General features: G+C 43.2%; 1 protein-coding gene across 2 annotated transcripts in view; it reads left to right on the top strand.

Annotated features, from left to right (window-relative positions):
• PPP2R3A (protein phosphatase 2 regulatory subunit B''alpha) overlaps positions 1-20,397 on the top strand; it is a 72,188-nt gene extending 51,791 nt beyond the window's left edge. For both annotated transcript variants that reach the window (XM_058657278.1, XM_058657279.1), the window contains exons 7-13: positions 1,161-1,317; positions 2,945-2,993; positions 3,410-3,499; positions 6,881-7,056; positions 7,860-7,978; positions 11,541-11,647; positions 20,221-20,397. In XM_058657278.1, the coding sequence (XP_058513261.1) occupies positions 1,161-1,317; positions 2,945-2,993; positions 3,410-3,499; positions 6,881-7,056; positions 7,860-7,978; positions 11,541-11,647; positions 20,221-20,344 (822 nt within the window). In that variant the 3' untranslated portion in view covers positions 20,345-20,397. The remainder of the gene's footprint in view (positions 1-1,160; positions 1,318-2,944; positions 2,994-3,409; positions 3,500-6,880; positions 7,057-7,859; positions 7,979-11,540; positions 11,648-20,220) is intronic.
• The last annotated feature ends 249 nt before the right edge of the window (positions 20,398-20,646 follow it).

Genomic DNA, 20,646 nt, shown 5'->3' with positions numbered 1-20,646 from the left:
ACAAACATCAAATTGATGGTATGAATTATGGATAGAAAAATGGTGAAATCTGTGATATCCTATGAAATATTTCTGGGGACAGTGCCCCCCAAAAGTCAGCAGTTTATTAATAACTGATTTTAGAAATGTTTATGGTCAACATGAAGCCTGAAGCAGCAGATCCCCCATATCAAGTTGTGAGGAAGAACTCCTGTGATCTGTGCCCTTGTTGAAGAGGACCCGATCAACAAGAGAAAGGTGATGGACACCGTGGGCGTCTCAGTGGCTGGCCTTCACAACTGTGACCAGGAAATTCAAGTGGAGCGCTTTTTGCTCAGTGGATGCCAAATCAGCTGCAGACAAGAGCAGAGCTTTCAGTCGTAATTTTAAGCCAGCAGGATCAAGACCCTGAAGCACTTCACGGAAGAATTGTAACCGGAAACGGAAGGCAGTGTCACCAGCCAGTAGAAGCAATGCCTGCACGAGGTGGGGTGTCCCGGCAAAGCACAAACGCAGCCTTGGCTGGTCCGGAATAGAGGCTGTGGCCGCAGTCCACAGGGCATAAGACTGGTCACATTTGCCCGTTGTAAGAGTGCTTTGGGAAAGTTAACCAATCCTTTTGTAGAAAAATGCCCAGAAATCTTCACCAGAGAATCCTTCTCCACATAATACTCGTTTTAAAAAGGCAGTTTTGTGAGAGTTTTAATGGGAAATCATTAGGCATCCATCTTACAGTACCGATTTAGCTCCTTCAAAATTCTTTTTGTATCTTAAAAAGTCTTTAAAGGACCCCTGTTTTTCTTCAGTTAATAATGCAAAATAAGAAAAAAGTATACTTATGTGGTTAAATTCCCAGGACTCCCAAGCTCTTTAGGAAATAAATAAATAGCTGGAATCATCATTTACAAAAAGTGTCAAATTTTATGGAACTTACACTGAGAAGAGATCTATGTTTTATTTTTGTCTTCCGACTCCATTTCTTCATAAAATCTTCAACTCTGTTGGTAATGATCAATTGATTAAAGGTATAAGGGGCTGCCTGTTAAGAAGTTACTGGTTTGGTATCAAACTCAAAATTTTCCTGTTAAATTTGAAACAAAGATTTGCTATACTCTGTAATGACCAAAGCTGTCTCTTTTTTCATAATTTTAAAATTAATCCTTATATTCATACCATTTCAGACTCTAGCCCTTTTGGAAGAAGAGGAAGATATAAATCAAATCACAGATTACTTCTCCTATGAACATTTCTATGTTATTTACTGTAAATTCTGGGAATTAGATAGTGATCATGACCTCTACATCAGCCAGGCTGACCTGTCTCGCTACAATGACCAGGGTGAGTGACTCTATAGATGCAGAGATATTGGAGAGTGAGGTAGATTGTTCCTGCTCATTTTGAGATAGTCTCACTTCTTAACTTTTATATCGAATTAAATCCTCTTTGCAAGGCCAAGAATTTTTAAGGTGGTTGAGCAAAAAAGAGCTAATTTTGTTTATTATTTATTTAGAGGCCAGGAAAAGGAGGGGGAGTTAGAGCTAAGTTAGTGGTCAGTCTGGGTTTTGTGAACTGACAGGCTTTCGTACTGTTATGTGTCTTCTGAAGATGAATTGAAGTAAGAGCCTTGCCTATCAAACCTGTTTTAAAGAGATTACTTGCATACCTTTTATAATCTCTTTTATTTAAAAATGTTTCTATAAAAACCTAAAGATGAAAATAACACTTCTCCTTTCTAAGTGTTATTTCTCAAAGAGACTTTTCAAAGCATACTTTTAGAAATATAGTTCTAGAGGATAGTTTTTCTGCAGATCAACTTTGCATACTTTCTTTTGTCAAAAAAGGAACTTATGTATCACATGGTAGCACCCCCTTTTGCTTCATTTTGCCAGCAGTAAACTTAGAAATTGTTGTTAACAAAGCACCAGACACACTGATTCAGTCTTCTCTCATTATATTGTTCTTGTTCTATCCTTAAATGTTTTCTTGGGCATTTTCAGATATATCAGAGCACACATTTTTAATAAATGCATTGACTTTTGTTTCTGTTATTTAGTGTATCGGTAAAGGATGGTATAAGGCTGCTTTCATGAAGTTTTACCTGCTTAAGAAGCAGAGTTCTCTCAGATTCTTAGATGCCACATAAACATCAAGGGGAAATATTCAAATGTGTTTATTTGATTAAAAAAAAATGTCAGTATGGCTCCCTCCCTTCTCCCAGGGATCGTGACCTTCCTGTCACCAAAATAGCAAAAGGCGTGTAGATGTGGCTTTACCAGCTGTACGCCTTCCTTCTACATCACCTGTACAACGTGAGCCAGCTCCCACAGGTCATCCCCCATCCTGGCTGACAGAGCCCCCGTGGCAACTCAGGACTGCCATGGTCATGACAGAGTCCAACATGAAACTGTATATAATTATTGACAGCATGGAGTAACAGCACAACACTCAACTTTAGAAAGCTAAAACTTTGGGATTGAATATCCATACCTCTCTGTCAGGATCCTCTTGTATAAAATTTGGTTTGACAGCACTCTATAGCTTTACTTCATAAATTGTATTAGGAGATACACATCTGTTCCCTCTTGAATTTAATGCTAACACAGAGCCTGTCTTGTTTCTGAGGAAAATTTGTTTCATCTCTTTGGCAAGCAAGGTCAGCAAAAATGCAGGCCATTTTGTCTGAGGTGTCAGGTTTCTCAGAGTTAATTTAGCACGCAGCTGTATTAACACTTCCCAGCATAGGCACATTATTTTGTTCTGTTTTTGAAATTACTGATGGATAAGCAAGAAGTTGTCACATTCATCCTTCAAAATAGTATAAATTGAGTGTAGGTTAAAGCAACTACTCATATTCTGATCATAGAAGATTGTTATGATTTAGCTTGCAGTAAGTAAAAAAAAAAAAATTGTTAAAGTATTGCCTTCATGGAGTATGTTTCTAATTGGCTTTGTAACTTAAATTTAGCGTCCTCAAGCAGAATTATTGAAAGAATATTCTCCGGGGCAGTGACAAGGTAAGAAAAAGTTTTAAATCTCATTTTTAAAAAGAACTACAAGTAGTAACTGGATTAATCTTAAGATTTCTTCCATAATTTGTTTAGATAACATTATACTAAACATAGTCATGGCTTAAGACCGTGCTTCTTTGGTACAAGTGTCAGTCCCATATCTAAATGCAGGTCACTTTTTTAGACCCCAGTAATTGCTTGTGCTCCAGTCAGAAGCCAGAGCACTTTCCTTCAGACTTGCAAAGGCCTCTGGTTTCACCTTGGAGCATTCAAAAGCAAGAAAGGTCCCAGAAGGGTTGCCTTCTATGAGACAGCCAGCATTCTAATTTGCAAAAAAAAAAAATTTAACTAAATTTCCAAAGAAGGACGTTATTTTATTTCTCAGTTACTCAGGAAATTCTATAACCATATGTTTTCTTCAGGGGAAGAACAGTACAGGAAGAGGGAAGAATGAGCTATGCAGATTTTGTTTGGTTTTTGATCTCTGAGGAAGACAAAAGGAACCCCACCAGGTACGACTTGTAAATTGGCTTTCCATGATGTTAAACACATATACAGTGCTAGAGCCAGTCATGGCGCACAGCGAATGCCACCAGCTCAGCCAGGGAGGTTACAGGGGATTAGATTTAGTCCTGGTCTCTCTGAGCTCCAGGGTCAGGGTGCATCAGGAAGAAGGACACTGCTGTCCTCACAAAAGAGAAAGGACAAGGAAAGTGATCAGGGAATCAACAGGCCTAGTGGGATTGATCAGGAATGTGGGAATAGATACGGTGAATGTCAGTTGTGTTACAGTCCAAAAGGTTCAGCCAGTAAAGCTGAGCAGCAGAGAAAAGCAGCATGTGTGTGATTGTGGTGACTCGCTGGAGCTCACCTCTCCCTTCCCGGGGCCCTGGCAGCACGCATTGCTGGTAGTTGTGCACTCTCTTGGTTTGCTCTGTCCTTTTTTCCTAACTTTTGTAGCCCAGTTTCCTACAGATGGTTTGTGCTCACTACCAAGGCGAGAGGGGAGGGGCTGCAGTTCTGGACACCACCTGCAGGTTTAGCTGGCGCAGCTGTCTTCATGGTACTTCAAAGGTTATCTTGGTGTTGCATACACTGCTTAAAAGTCAGTGAAAACTAGTAGCTTGTTACATCTTTTAAATAACTTCATTTTCCAGCTCAAAAGCAGGTAGATTATTTTGTCATTGTGCAAATACCACAGCATGCATATATACTAGGTGGTGTGTGTCAGTCACTTAACATGGCTTCTTGAAGCAGTCAGGACATGGGGAAACGAAGTGTAAGAGGTTACTACTTACTGACCTAGCAAATCACAGCATTTTACATTCAACTTTTCTGATGAGACATGGAGAAACAGTGAGCTCCAGTTTGTTGGTTTACTTCCAAAATGCCCTCAAGCCATCAGTCAGGCCAGGACCCAGGAGCTAGAAACTGCTAGGTCCTGCCTCCTAAAGTCCAATAACCTCTTAATATCACTACAGTGGAGATCATGTTTGCAGAACATGAACCCGTGGAGCACACACTCAAACTGTTTCCAAATCCTAGCACATGCCATACTGAAACAGACTAGGTGAGCACACACATTGTATAGTAATAATACTGAGGTGCCAGCATTTGGTCCTCAATGCTGGACTTCCAAGCAAGAAACTCTAAGATCTGACCGAAGACGGGGGTCATACCCTAGAAGGACCCAGGCAGATTTTATTTTTGAAAGACAGATATACAGAGAAAAGGAGAGACAGAGAGGAAGATCTTCTGTTAATTCACTCCCCAAGTGGCCACAATGGCCAGAACTGAACCAATCCAAAGCCAGGAGCTTCTTCTGGGTCTCCCATGTGGGTTCAGGATCCCAAAGCTTTGGGTTGTCCTCAAGTGCTTTCCCAGGCCACAGGCAGGGAGCTGGTGGAGAAGGGAAGTAGAGCAGCCAGGATTAGAACCGGCGCCTGTATGGGATCCTGGCAAATGTGCGGTGAGGACTTTAGCCGTTAAGCTGTCATATTGGGCAGATTATTTTATGGTAAACCCAGAACCAGCAGCCGCATAGGTCAGAACTTCCAGCCAGCCTTTCAGTGCTTGTTCTTAAATAAGAACGAGGGTCAAGGAGGCTAGCTAGCTTCCTAAGAGAAACCTCTTACAGAAAAGACAAACCAAAGATTGTCAGAGGGAGAGGGGGTTAATTTGGATGAAATAAAAATTTGGATGAAAAAGAAAACCTTCACAACAACAACAGCCAAAAGAGAGAGAGAGAGAGAGAGAGAGAGATTAATATATTCTCTGAGAAGTCAGGAGCTTCTTGCTGGTCTCCCATGCAGGTACAGGGTCCCCAAAACATCTTGCACTGCTTTCCAGGCCACAAGCAGGGAGCTGGATGGGAGTGGAGTAGCACCCATCATGGGATCCCAGTGCCTGCAAGGGAAAATTAGCTAATTGAGTCATTGCACCAGGCCCATGTCCTATCTGATTCTGAAGGGTTCCTGCTACTGTGCACCCCCGGAGGCAACAGGTGATTTCTTGTTCCAGTCCCTGGGATCCACACCCCCCATGCAGGAGACACAGATGGACTTCTGTCCAAGCTTCTGAGCTCAGCCTGGCCCAGCCCTGGCTATCGCAGGCTTTCCAGCAGATGGGAAATCAATCGATAATATCTTAGCCTTCCCTTTTCCTTTCTGTACTATTGGCACTATGTCTTTCGAACAAAAATACTTATCCTTAAATTCAGTTATATATCTCATATAGCCAACATACATAAACTGTTATTGCATCATGTAGTCAGTAAATACTATACATTGCTTCTCTAATACTAAGACTCCAAAATGTGCTGTGTACTTGTACTCAGAATATATCTCAAATTGAATTAGCTGCATTTCGCTGAATAACTGAATGTAAATTTCACTAAGTAGAGAGTTCCCCTAGTGAACAGTGTAGACCTGGGTAACAGGAGGCCTGGGAAAAGAGAACACAGAAAGAAAAGGAGGGACAGAGAAGTAAATAATTTAACAAAGCTTCTAGACAGCTGGAGGATACTAATTTCCAAACTAAACAAGCTCCAGAAAAGCCCGGCAAACAGATCTGGAAGATCCTTCATTGTAACATTTCATATGACTCAGAGAAACTTCAGCCTTCAAAGAGGAAAAACAGGTTACAGTCTGATATCAGCATAGCTTCAGACTTCTCAGCAATGCTGGAGAGGGGAGACGGTAGGTTAGGGCTCTTAAAAATCTGAAGGCAAAGCAGTGCCTAACCTTTAAGTTTATTCATTAGCCAAAACACCAACTTAGAGGGTAGAAAAGAAAGGGACTTTCAAATATCCAAGGTCTCCGAAAATTTGCCTGTTAGGCTTTTGCCCTCAGGAAGCTTCTGGCCAAGGAGATAAAGGAGACATGAATGGGATGAGCAGAATCTGAGATGCGAGGTACAGGAGAAAGGTGAGAGGGACGCTTGGGCAAATCCGCTAGCCAGACGAGAGGCCACGAGCCCAGATTAGAGATCAGAAAGAACCAGGGACGGCTTCTTCAAAAACCTGATGAGACTTGATGTGGGCTCATGACAACTGAGATTTGGGGCTGAATTAGTTAACAAGCACACAGAAAACTAAACAAATAAGACAGAAAAATACACATGGAGGAAGTGTGGAATTTATGCCTAATTCTTTAAGAAAGGGGAAATGAACAGCATGTTTTGTAAAAATATGAAGATAAAGCAATCAGGTGGTTGTTTCTGGGGTGGGAAAATAAAGAGAAGAAAGCAGCTGCCATTTTCCTAACTTTGTAAAACTGTGTCTAAGTCCAGAATGTGTAGATGTTACTCCTTTAAAAAGAAAGATGAGAGTAGGAAATCTGGGTGAACAGGGAACCTTCTCCAGGTCCAGACTAAGGCGCATCCTTCTCTCCTAGCATTGAGTATTGGTTCCGCTGCATGGACGTGGATGGAGATGGAGTTCTCTCCATGTATGAGCTGGAGTACTTCTATGAGGAGCAGTGTGAACGAATGGAAGCCATGGGCATTGAGCCCTTGCCATTTCACGACTTGCTGTGCCAGATGCTTGACCTGGTGAAGCCAGCCCGTGACGGTGAGACTCAGCACTGTGCACCTCCATGAGCGGTGACACACAGGTTTCTAGGTTGTTCTCCTTTCTCTAACCTTCAAGAGACTTCCCTGTAGGATTCCCCATTACTGGATAATTTAAAGCTCTGCCTTGGATTAGTATGAAACTAGCACTTGGTGGCAAAACTACTGTGTAAGAAACAGGACGTTTCGGGCCCAGCGGCGTGGCCTAGCGGCTAAAGTCCTCACCTTGAAAGCCCCGGGACCCCATATGGGCGCCGGTTCTAGTCCCGGCTGCTCCGCTTCCCATCCAGCTCCCTGCTTGTGACCTGGGAAAGCAGTCGAGGACGGCCCAATGCATTGGGACCCTGCACCCACGTGGGAGACCTGGAAGAGGTTCCAGGTTCCCGGCTTCGGATCGGCGCGCACCGGCCCGTTGCAGCTCACTTGGGGAGTGAATCATCGGACGGAAGATCTTCCTCTCTGTCTTTCCTCCTCTCTGTATATCTGGCTGTAATAAAATGAATAAATCTTTAAAAAAAAAAAAAAAAACAGGAAGTTTCAGTACACACAGGAGTGGAGGGGAGATCAGAGGGACTGCGTGATACCTAGTTTCCTTTTGGAGGGATCATGGTATGATATAAGTATACTAAAAGCAGTGCATTGTACACTCCTAAAATGGTGCATTTTGTTATTGTGAATTTCACTGGTTTTAATATGACTTTAATTTTACTGTGATTTTCATTGTATTATAAATTATACATCAGTTTTTTTCTCTTGCAAAAATTCTCCTGATGAAATTTACCAGATTTATGTGTTTGTGTGCAGGCAGAATAACGCTGCGAGATCTGAAGAGGTGCAGGATGGCGCACATCTTCTATGATACTTTCTTTAACCTGGAGAAGTACCTAGACCATGAGCAGAGAGATCCCTTTGCCGTCCAGAAGGTACTAGTATTTGAATTCTTGTGAGCTACAGTATCAGACATTGTGTGCTACCAAGTAAAATGGTGTCTACATGCAGGAATTTATTTTTTGACATTTATTTTGAAAGACTTATTTTATTCATTTGAAAGGCAGAGTTGCAGAGAGAGAGAGATCATGGATCTGCTGGTTCACTCCCCAGATGGCTGCCATGGCTCTGAGCTGGGAAGGCCCACGCCACGAGCTTCTCCCAGGTCTTCTCCAGGTGGGTCCAGAGGCCCAGTCACTTGGGCCGTCTTCCACTGCTTTCTCAAGCACATTTGCAGGGAGCTGGATTGGAAGTAGAACAGCCTTAACTGGAACCAGGGCTCATACTGGATGCTGGCTCTGTAGGCAGCCACTTAATGTGCTGCTGGCCCCCACTCCGTAAAAAGGTAACATTTAAGATATTTCACAAAATACAGAAAAAAAAAACAAAACCCTTGAGCATGTCTGTTCCTACAGCTGCTGTTCACATTTAGATAATAAGGTACATGTGCACTCCACGGAGTGGATTGTGTAGTCTGTGTATTTATATACACATTAGAAACTCACGGCAGGGCCAGCATTGTGGTGTAGTAACTAAAGCTGCCACTTGGCAGTGCCAACGTCCCATATGGGCACTGGTTCAAGTACCAACTGCTTTGATTCCGGACCCACTGCCTGCTGATGTGCCTAGGAAAAGCAGCAGAAAATGGCCCACGTGTTTGGGCCCCTGTATCCACATAGGAGACCAGGAAGAAGCTCCTGGCACCCAGCTTTGGCCTGGTCCAACACAGACTGTTGTGGCCATCTGTGCAGTGAAATGAATCTATCTTCCACTTCCCCTCTCCTTCTGTAACTATAACTTTCAAATAAACAGTCTTAAAGCAACAACAAAATTAGTAACAAAAAGAAACTGAAAAAAATGTGTGCTTTTGATGTTTAGAACTATATCAATGCACATTTGTGCTAGAAACCAAATTAACATTAATTATGTCATTCATTTCCAGGATTTCGTGCAAAATCACCCCCTTGTAGTGAAAGCTAGCTCTCCATGGACAGCCTTTAGATGACCTAGCACTTTGCCAAGTGTTAATAATAGCTGTGTGTGGTCATCAGTTCTGAGTGTTCCACATAGAACAGAGCTGAGCACTCACACATAAAGCTTGGGGGACCTCAGTAACACTTGCTTCACCATTCCGCTGTTAAAGAAGCAAAAATTGTGTTTACAGAGAAGGACTTATTTCAGGTGACTGACAGTACAAGTGTAGGAAGCTTCTGCAGCCTTTTGCTTTTGCACATCCTACATAACTGGTTTGACCTAAGTAGCAGTAAGAATACCAGGATGACCTCTAAAAACAAATACCCCAGATTTGAGACCAAAGTGCATTATCACTGGCCTAAATCTTAATTTTCTTTCACTGAATTTAACATGACTCAATACTATATATACTTCTAGGCCAAAACAAAAGCAAACATAGCCAATTAAATCTAATGCATTTCAATTTTAGAAATATTAACTGACCTTAGGGCAACGCTAATTCATTTGCAGCTTGGAAAGACAGAGTCCTTGGGACATGTAATAGAAGACACTGTCCTGGGCTGGCATTGTGGCATAACAGGTCAAAGCCACCTCGAGCAATGCTGGCATCCTGCATGGGAACCAGCTCATGTCCTGACTACTCCATTTCTAATCCACCTCCCTGCTATGGCCTGGGAGAAGCAATGGAAGATGGCCCAAGTGTTCTGAACCCTGCCACCCGCATAGAAAACCAGAAGTTCCTGGCTTTACTCTGGTCCCATTCCTGTTCACTGCAGCCATACGGATGAAAGATATCCAATTTTACAAAATATACAAGTAAATCTTTCTTTAAAAAAAAAACAAAAATACTACCCATACTATACAATGAAATCAAATTGCCTTTCTCTGTTCTTTTATTTGTATTTTCTTTTTTTTTTTTTTAAGATTTATTTATTTTTATTGCAAAGTCAGATATACAAAGAGAAGGAGAGACAGAGAAGAAGATCTTTTGTCCGATGGTTCACTCCCCAAATGAATGCAGTGGCTGGAGCTGAGCCAATCCCAAGCCAGGAGCTCTTCCAGGTCTCCCACACGGGTGCAGGGTCCCAAGGCTTTGGGCCGTCCTCGACTGCTTTCCCAGGCCACAAGCAGGGAGCTGGATGGGAAGCAGGGCCACCGGGATCAGAACCGGTGACCATATGGGATCCTGGCACGTGCAAGACGAGGACTATCGCGCTGGGCCCTGTATTGTATTTTCAGACCTTTTCTTGGGGCAGGTTCTGAGGTGTGCTCATGGTTCTGATTCCTGTCACCAGGATTGAGCTAACACCCACCCTGGAAAGCGTTGGCTCAAGTGGCTGGATTCTGCCACCCATAGGAGAGGCCAGGGTGGAGATCGATTGCTGGCTTCAGCCTGGCCCAGCCCAGTCATCCAGGAAGTAAACCATTGGATGAGATACCTTTTTTTAAATAAAAATTTAAAAATGTTTCTACATGAGAAATTTTCCTTTGCTTTTAAGAGGTAAATACTCATATTTGTTGTGATATGCAAACAACATAGAAGTCAGAAAATGCTCATAAATCCCAGGCCTGATTTGAAGAGATGCTGCGTATACAGAGAGCAAAGATGAGCAAAGCATGCGAGACGGGAATGATGAGGGAGGCTGCTTCCAGGATGGCAGCACATGGTGTCTGAGCTGGCCTGTTTATTCCTAAGAGTGTCATATTGTCTCCTAGGTTTTATTTTTATTTGAAAGGCAGAGCAACATTGAGTGCTTTCATTCCCCACATCAAATGCCTGTAACGGACTGGGCTAGTCAGGCCCAGCGCTGCATCCAGGTCACCCACATGGTTAACAGAAACCAAGTTCTAGGCTTTGTTTATTGTAAGATTGATTTATTTGTGTGTTGGAGAGACCTCCCATCACGGGTCTACTCCCCAGATAGGCCAGGGCAGGCCAAAGCCAGGAACTCTACCCGGAAGTCCCACAAGGAGCAGGGAACTAAGCACTCTGGCCATTCATTGTCCACCAGCCTCCTAGCAGCTGCATTAGCAGGAAGGTGTCGAGGTGTGAACCAGCTTTCTGATAGGTGTTATCCGTTCACAAGCAGGAGTAGAGTCCAGAAAGGAAGCGGGACAAGGACACAGACTCAGGACACTGTGGTGTGGGCATCCTACACAGCACTGTGAGCCCCATCCCAAACACCCAACCCTGAACGGGCTTGGAAGGAAGTAACAGAAATGGACACATGCAAACCACAAGTCACTACAGATTGCCACTGTGCCAGGGAGGGAACACTTAGGAAAATGGCCTTTAGTTATAGAAGATTGAAAAACTGGAAACCTGGATATGTAGCTGCTGAACAGTTAAAATTTTGTGATTTCGGCTGTAGAAAATCACTTCAGGAATATTGCCTTTGCACCACATTCAATATGTTGAAAGGAAGCGGTTCTCAAGTGTTTCAGCCGTGTACAACACTTGTTCTGACTTGCCTGCAGTTCTTTGTCGCTAACTCGTTTCTGGTGGCCGTGCCGTCCCCTCAGGATGTTGAGAATGACGGGCCGGAGCCCTCTGACTGGGACAGGTTTGCGGCTGAGGAATACGAGACACTGGTTGCTGAGGAGTCTGCCCAAGCACAGTTCCAAGAAGGGTGAGTGAATGCTGCCATTGCTGGTAGCCTTCCCAACAGCGGAGCGCATATCAGGGATCTTGACATACACCTGACTTAACTGTGAGTGACGTGAATATTTTCCTTGGGAATTTCTACTCCCTACCTTGTTTCCTGAGAAGTTTTCTTATGTCGTGCTTCGTTTAACGAAGTGACGCTGTCAGTGAAACCGGAACCACTGATGTGTTCTCCCACTGCGTGGAAAGGGCAATGGTGTGTTCCATTCCAAAGGAAATAAACAGATGATCACATGTAGAAGCAACCTCTATCATGCCTGGTTTTATATTAAATAAGAAGTAACTTCTGCATATAAATTTGTACTCGTCAGGTAAAACATTTCAATTTGCTCATTTTTTTGTCATCTTCTAGCGACTCCTTAAGCCATTAATCCAATTCTTCCTTAAAAATTTTTTGAACCATACGTCTCACCCCCCTCTTCCTCAGCCCTCCCCACTCTAATCAGAGGCCCACATGGGCACGCATCCCTCTCACCTCTGTAAACAAAAGTAACAATTTAAAAATATTAACAATAAAATAACATTTAAAAACTAAAAATTTTCACCCCCCCAGAAAAATAGTTTAAGAAATTAAAAAAACAAAGAGATTGTTTCTTCAAGGTTCTTAATCCTGATCATGGATAACAAAAGAATAATAAAAACCTCCGTAATACCCAGTTCTCTCCACAAGCAGCACGTGCTGTGTTCTGTGCTCTTGCACTCCCTGCAAATATTTATATATCCTATTGTTTCTATTTCTTTTACTACACAAAGGTAGCCTACTGTAGTCAGTGTTTAGTACCTTCTTTCCCCACACTCAGTACACTGGAGATTATTGCCCAGATGTACCTGAGTGATACTTCTTGGCTATGTAATGGTCATTATTTTACAGTGCTTTACTGACTGACGTATTTATCATTTCACTAAGGAGTTCGAGTGGTGGAGTGGTGCAGTGATCACCTCACGTGACAGCCGTCATCGTATGCGTATGTAGGATGAAATACCTAGATACATTACAGATAAGCATACACCAAATAGGCATTATAAAAGGATCTGCAAAAACATAGTATAGTTTTATAGAAGCCAACAACAAGATAAGTACCCAGAGCTAGCAAAAGCTGGGGAGCCATTTCCATCCCTACAGAGATGAAACTGTCACTAGAACCCAAAGAGACAGGGTCATGTGACAGGACTGTGACCTTCAGCAGTGGAAGTTAGGCAGCCTGTCACAAGCAGTCAGAAATACCCGGCGTGACTCACTTGATTTCGTGCAGTGGGCCTCCGGTGCTGCCCGCTGGCCTGCAGTCAGGAGCCAGCAGAGAAGGGACCCTGTCACATGATCCTCCAGAGAGAGCACATTGTGAACCTCTCCCGTTAAGTCTGCAGTAACCTCCTTGGTGCTGACAGGCCATCACCAACCACTTCTTATCTGTAGATGTCTTAAACCTGCAGAGTCATGAAACTGGAATTTCATTCTTTACATCAACGACCTGTAGACCCAAATGACTGGAGTGTCATAAGCCTGAAGGCAGCAGGAAATAAACTGGAAGCAAATTCTCCAGCATGGCACCTCCACAGCGGGAGGGAGGACTGACTGGTCTAGAGAAGTAGCATTCCTGTAGTCGAGACATGTGGATGTTCTATAATGAAAAGATTAGCAAAATTATAGTGCATTCCCATGTAAGCACTGAAATCATTTCGTGGATGTGTTTCTTGACTTTCATTAAGAAAAAACTTCCAAGGAAGATTGCTTTGAAAGAGCAAATAAAATATAATAGGAAAGGACAAAAATAGAGTATCCAATAGGAAAATAGCTATATGTAAAGAAGACAAAAGGCTTTAGGGAATAAAGAACACCTGAAGGTGAAAGCTCAGACGTGCACGGCGTGTCCGGAGACAGATCTCCCCGAGCCGCCGGCAGCGCCAGCCGGAGTCCGTCAGACGCACAGGGCGCTCCAACAAGCTCGTGGGAAATGGAATTAAAAGTGTTTGTTGCTGTCAAATGCTAGTCCATTCAAAATCTTGCCATGCATTTCCCGTGGACATTTTGAAGACCACACATATGCATAAATTTGATTTTTTGCACCAAAATGAACTTTTAATTCCATTTTTCTACAAATTCTTCAGCTTGATTTGATTCAGTCTTAACAAATAATCTGCAAAATCATAAATGAAATTTTTCTTTCAAGTGTATCTGGAACTTCACTAGGAAGAACCATATACTCGGCCAATAAAATAATGCTTGACGAAGTAGATTACAAGATATGGTATGTTGTCAGAAATCAATAATAAAGAAATCTGGGAACTTCAGCTTATCTCTAACACACATGAATCAAAGAAGAAACTATGGGGACCCAGCACAGTAGCCTAGCAGCTAAAGTTCTCACCTCCAACATGCCAGGATCCTACGTGGGCGCCAGTTCTAATCCCGGCAGCTCCACTTCCATCCAGCTCCCTGCTTGTGGCCTGAGAAAGCAGTCAAGGACGGCCCAAAGCCTTGGGACCCTGCACCCACGTGGGAGTCCTAGAAGAGTCCTGGCTCCTGGCTTCGGATCAGCTCAGCTCCGATTGTTGCAATCACTTGGGAGTGAACCAGCAGACAGAAGATCTTCCTCCCTGTCTCTCCTCTCTCTCTGTATATATATGACTTTGTAATAAAAGTAAAGATTTATTTTTTTTTTATTAGAAAGTCAGATGTACAGAGAGGAGCAGAGATAGAGAGGAAGATCTTCCGTCCAATGATTCACTCCCCAAGTGAGCGCAACGGCCAGTGCCGTGCCGATCCGAAGCCGGGAACCAGGAACTTCTTCCAGATCACCCACATGGATGCAGGGTCCCAAGGCTTTGGGCCGTCCTCGACTGCTTTCCCAGGCCACAAGCAGGGAGCTGGATGGGAAGTGGAGCTGCTGGGATTAGAACCGGCACCCATATGGGATCCTGGGGCATTCAAGATGAGAACTTTAGCCGCTAGGCCATGCCGCTGGGCCCAAATAAATCTTTTTTTAAAACGTGGGTCCATATTTTAGCATTGAAGAGCTATGAAAGTTATACTATAAAAAGATGATTCTATTCACAATGACATAAAAAAAGTAAAATCTTAGGAGAACAAGCCAAAGAATCATGACACTTACACACACACACACAAAAAAAAAACCTTACAGAAATTATGTTTTTTAAAGATTTATTTTTTCTTGGAAAAGCAATTTCCAGAGGAGACACAGAAAGCTCCTCTGTCTGCTGGTGCTCTCGCCAAGTGGCTGCAACAGCCAGAGCAGAGCTGACCCAAAGCCGCCACCTCCGGGTCTCCCCTGCGGGTGCGGGGGCCGAAGGCCTGCTCTCCCAGGCCACAGGAAGAGCTGGGTATGAAGTGGTGCAGCCAGGACATGAACCAGCACCCACATGGGTTCCTGGCAGTCTCAAGATGAGGGTTTAGTGACTAGGCTAATGTGCCAGGCCCAGGCCTCCCGGAAATGAAAGACCTGAGGAGAAGCAAACACAGGAGCCTAGTTCTGCATCAAAGGACCAGGTGGGAGTCCAGCTCGGCTCCCGATTCCGGTAAGATGCCCCGGGAGGAAGCAGGGGATGGCTCAGGGCCCTGGTCCCTGGCACTCGTGCACTGGCCCAGCCCTGGCCAGCTGGGGAAATTTAGGCAATGAAACCACACAAAGGAGATTCCATTCTGACTCTGAATCTCTGCTCATCTCTCTAGGCCTTTTAAATAATTTTTTTTAATCTAGACCTAAAGAAACTTGGATTAAAGGGATCAGTAATGTTAAAATATCATTTCTTCCCCTAATTAGTCTATGGAACCCAATCCCCATCAAAATCTCTGAAAATTTTTTGTTGTAGAAAATAGTAAGCCAACTCTGAAATTTATATAAAAATAACATACACCTGGTCAGAATATTTTAAAAACAGAACTTAGTATAAAGCCAAAAATTATCAAGACATTGACTCACTGATAAGTGTACGTGTTAGACCAATAAAATATTCAGATATACATATGTGGTCAACTAATTTTCAACCAAACGGTTGTCTTCAAAGATAGTGTGGAAATAGTTGACTGTCCATGTGCAAAAAAAGCTTGATAATATACCTTAAAAATAATCAGTGGACCACAGAGTGAAATATGAGTTAGAATATGTCTCAGCACTGGATGGTGTATCAGTTGTCAAGTTATCAAAAGGAATCAAGAAATGCGACAGGGACTGATCTGTCACCTTGCACATGGAAGCAGTGAGGCACCTGGAGGTTAGCAGTCGGTGTGTATGAGATCTCTGGATAAGCGAGGCTTGCAGCACAGGGAAGCGGCTCCGCAGGGCCTAGTCAGAGGAGAGCAGGCACGGACGGCGAGAGCCAAGTGTTCAAAAACTGAATCATGGCAGTGCTTGCACAGCTGTAAAAACTCTAAACTACAATGTGTTGAATGCTTAGAACTGATGAACTCTGTTATGTAAATTAATAAAACTGGTTGCTGCTTTTGGTTTTATTTATTTATTGGACTGAGCTGGGCATGCATTTTGCCTGGTAGTAAGAGCCTAGGGGCCCGAGGACCTTGGCGCCGACGCACCGAGTCTGACTCGCCCAGCGCGGCCCTCGGGAGGCAGCGGTGGTGGCTCCAGTGCTTGAGCAGCCACTGTGCGGAGCTGGGGTTCCGTTTCCAGCTACAGCCTTCTGGCCGCTGAGGCTTTCTGGGGAGCCAATTAGATGGCAGTTTGCCTCTGCTTCGCAAATAAAAAATTAAAAGTAGGAGCCCAAAAGTTGTACCTTATTAAAATTGGCAGTAATTTTTAAAAGCTAATTCACGCATTTCTACTGTGTACTAAGCCTCAGTGCACATGGTAAACACAGGATTCCTGCCGTCGCAGGGCAGTCTGATGCGGATAGAGGAACCGCCCTCTCATGGAGGAAGCTCTGTGCAGGAAGACGGGCACTTCCAGACATTGCTGGGGGAAATATATTGATCCAGTGTTAAGTCACTTGAAAACAGCCTTTGTGCCTTTTGACTCCTTAGTTTTAATCCTGGGATCTACTGTAAATCATCAGCAATTCACATAAAAATTGCTACCTACATAATTGGTATTGGTCACAGGTAATTCTAAAACTAAATGAAGCAACAAATAATAGGATGGCTGAATAACTCATGGTGTGTTTATGTCGTAATGCAGAGACATTTAAAAGTTGGCCTAAAAATTAATTTCATAGAAAGGTCAAGATTACTAAAATCTGGGCTGTGGCATTTAAAGTAACTTGTTTTCATATATCGTTCTATAATATGTTAAGATTAGCATGTGTTGTTTTAATAAAGAGGAAATTAATCCTTTACCTAATTAGGTAATAAATTTTCAGTGCAGAAAAATTAAAAAGTGTTCACTTTGAGGCTCTCAGTGATAGCCTGTCTTATTCTCTTAAAGTTATCTTTCTAGATGCTTCTATACATACAGTGTTTTATAAAAATGGCATTTACAGTTTCCTGTCCTGCTGTAAAGGGAGGAAAAGGCTGGTATAAACAGTTGTATTCATCTAAAAACAGTATCTGATGGCAGCCGGAGAGTAAATGGCTCAAGCAGAAATTTGTCAAGTTGTGCTAGCCCAGGAAGCGGCACCTGTGTGCGTGAGGGGAGACCGGCGGCAGCCAAGTAGCAGTGAGGGTCATGAGAGGAGAAGCAGCCACCAGCTGTAGCGAAATCTGATCAGTCATTTGAGAGGCTCTTGCTGGAACCCTCTTCTCATATTATGGGAGATAAGAGCCTCACAGAACATATGTGGGCGATAAGGTACCAAGGGGGAGAAGCCTCGTAATAACAGCCTGTGCACCGACACCAGAATGTCACAGGCTCCTTTAAGAGAGGTTACCTGGCTAATCCAACAGTAAGGCAAGAGCTTCCTCCATCTCTGCTCCTCTCTATATCTGACTTTGCAATAAAAGTAAATAAACCTTTAAAATAAAGTGTAGCTAGAGCAAAATGAACAAACATTAAGTATTAGAAAGATTAACAGGTGCCAGATCATGCACTGCCTGGGGAAGCTAATAAAAAAGGCTTAACAAAAAGTTACATAATCTATTTTTTAAAGCTATCCTGGTATCTGAGAAAGCACTTTTTATTACCTAAAGTGAGTAGATCTCATGCATCTCACAGTGCGGATTTAGACGCATAGCGGCTCCTCCTTTCCCAGAAGTTACTCTCCAGAGTATTACGATCCACACTTTCATCTCATGATTGTAAACGTAACACTCCAATGGGGAAAGATACCATGGCATAACAAGAAGAAAAAGGAAAAAGATGGAAATCCTTCGGTTGACCTATTAGAGTACATTTTCTGTACTGTGAGTTGTCACTCACAAATCAGAGAAGATATATTTGTCTTTTTGTGACTTGCTTATTTCACAAAGCATAATGGTTTCCAACTGGATCCTACTTTTTTTTTTTTTTAAGATTAATCTCTTAGGTTAGTGAGATGCTAGAAAATAGTCAGGCAAATAAGAAAGCCATTAAGTTACCAAAATAAATGATACTAACTTAAAAGCAACACTTTTAAATGACACTGCAGAAGAGGCAAACACATGTAGTGTCACTGGGTCCTGAGAGCACAACCCACCCAACACAGCAAACGGCAGCTACCACAGTGGAAAAGGGTGTGGCAAGAGTGAAAGACCAATTATTATAATCCAAACAAGAAAGCATAGTATGCTGATCTAAGCCAGTGGTAAGGCGGAGGCAGGGCTGTATCCCCAGGGTACTTGTTTAAGTAATAGACTAGCTAGAATTGGAGAGGGGAGGGGTAAAGGGAAGAGGAATTAGGAATAACTAGGTTTCTGGCTTCAGGTGTTGAATTATGTTAAGATATTTGCTAAGAGCTGGAGGTGCAGGGCAGTGGTAAGGAGTTTGCGTGGTACATGCTACTATTCTAGAATCATCTGCAGGCCAGGCATTGTGGCACAGTATGTCAAGCCACCACCTGCAGTATTCCACATGGGTATCAGCTCAAGTCTCAGCTGCTCCTTCTGATCCAGATTCCCTACAGATGTGCCTAAGCAACAGACAACGGCCTGAGTAGTTGAGCCCCTGTACCCACAGGAGACCCAGTTGAGGATCCCCGTTCCATTCAGCCTGGTCCAACCCTGGCTGTTGCAGTCATTTAGAGATAATCAGTTGAAGATACGAACAAAAATCTAGGATGCAGCTGCACGCATGAGGATCTGTAGAAACTGCAGGCAAACAAGTGGGTAAAGCCATGGGAAAGAGATTAGCAGGAATGTACAATGACAAAGGAGCTAAAATTCAAGAGTAGGGTTACTCAGCAGCACCACTGATGTGTCCAGCACAAGCTTTTTAGGCACATCCCTGCATCCAGCCAGTGTGACATCCAGCTGTCTGCAGATACTGCAAAGTGTCTCCTGGCAGGTAGGGAGATGCTTGCAAATACTTCATTGAAAACTGAAATGGGAAAAAAAAAAAAAAAAACAGTCTCCAGCACAGACGTAAGGATGGCCATCCAATAGGCTTTTTGCCGATCATCCATGAATTTATAACCATGCCCCCAAAACAGACCCAAACCCAAATTGGAAACCAACTTCCAACTCTCTTGAAGACATTTAACCACCACGAAGAAGCAGCTCATTGGGCTCTGTTCTCCTACCATGCTTAGTTAACAGTTCAGTTCACTGGATGAGTCTCACTTCAGATTTAACTATTTCAGAGTTCCTCAGATATGCAGTGGAGTACTTACAGTTCTGACAGATTAGATAGCAAAGGCAGAAAATGCCTTCCACTGCAATACAAGTAGTCAGTCTGAAAATGCACTGCAAAAATGTAAAACTGTGCTCCCCAAAATGAAGACTGTTCAATCACTTCATCGACTGGAGCAAATTCATCCTGTTGTCTCCTTACCCAGCACCTACCGGATATACCTGCCTGTCTCATCTTTTTGATGGAAGGGCCTGTGTGAGCAGAAGTTTCTTCTCAAGTGTAGCAGAAGGTGCCTGGCAAAGGGTAATAAAGGCTTAGCTAGAAATGTCAAGTATCACAGTGGACATTAGTAAATGTTTATTTTCTTACTAAAATGAAGCCTGACAGTATTTACCAGCTTGGTAATCCAGTCATCATTTAAAGGAAAATGTTAACTGTCGAAAGCAAACAGCAGGAGTAGCCAGAAAGACACTGTTATCCAGGGGTTACCAGTAACCTTGGAGGGGGATGAACACACATGTAAGTGAAGTTTTGCCAAGTAGAGGGGGATTCATTGCTCCATGCACACCGTCGCACGTCGAAATGCGCTTCCTGGAAGCCATGGGGAAAAGCTATAAATTTGAGAGTTGAAGCTCTGTATGGAAACTGCTTCAATGGAAACATACAAGCTCATATTTGATAAAGTACATCTCTAACATGAACTTGAATCTTAAGGCACAGAGAAAAAAGTATTGGGCCCTCAATTTACAGCTGCTGCTTGGCAACTTGAGGCTCCCTCAGGAAGCTGGCCTTCAGTCTCTGGTTAGCCCACTTCCATCCAAACCTTGTTATCAAGAAAATAAAAGGTTAACTTTTATTTTTCTTTCAGTTCTTTTGAAGATTATGAAACAGATGAACCTGTCTCTCCAACTGAATTTGGAAACAAAGGCAGTAAGATAACCTCGAACGTTTCAGAGCAGTTTGAGAAGCTGCAGTCAGCGGATGAAGAGTAGCAGCGCGGCTACTGGTGTCTACATAGAACATGCGTGTTTTCTGTCTTTTCCTCGTGAAGTGATTCTCTATTTGCATATAATGCTTCTAAAGGCCTGGAGAAGTGTGTATCTGCACTAGGAACACTGACGTGTTTTTAAACAGTAAATCTAGATACTCACTCGACTCCGGAGGCTCCTCCAGGTGGCCTCCGACCTCTGGCAGACTTCCTTGGAGTATCACATAGCCACCACCTGCAAAGTCTGCAGATGAGCACTCTGCCCCCTGAACGCAAGGAGCTCTCAGGGACAGAGCCAAACACCAC

Source organism: Ochotona princeps, chromosome 30 (genome assembly GCF_030435755.1).
Source record: "Ochotona princeps isolate mOchPri1 chromosome 30, mOchPri1.hap1, whole genome shotgun sequence".
Lineage (NCBI taxonomy): Eukaryota > Metazoa > Chordata > Mammalia > Lagomorpha > Ochotonidae > Ochotona > Ochotona princeps.
The sequence above is the reverse complement of the archived record's forward strand: the minus strand, read 5'-3'. Positions and strand labels throughout refer to the sequence as shown.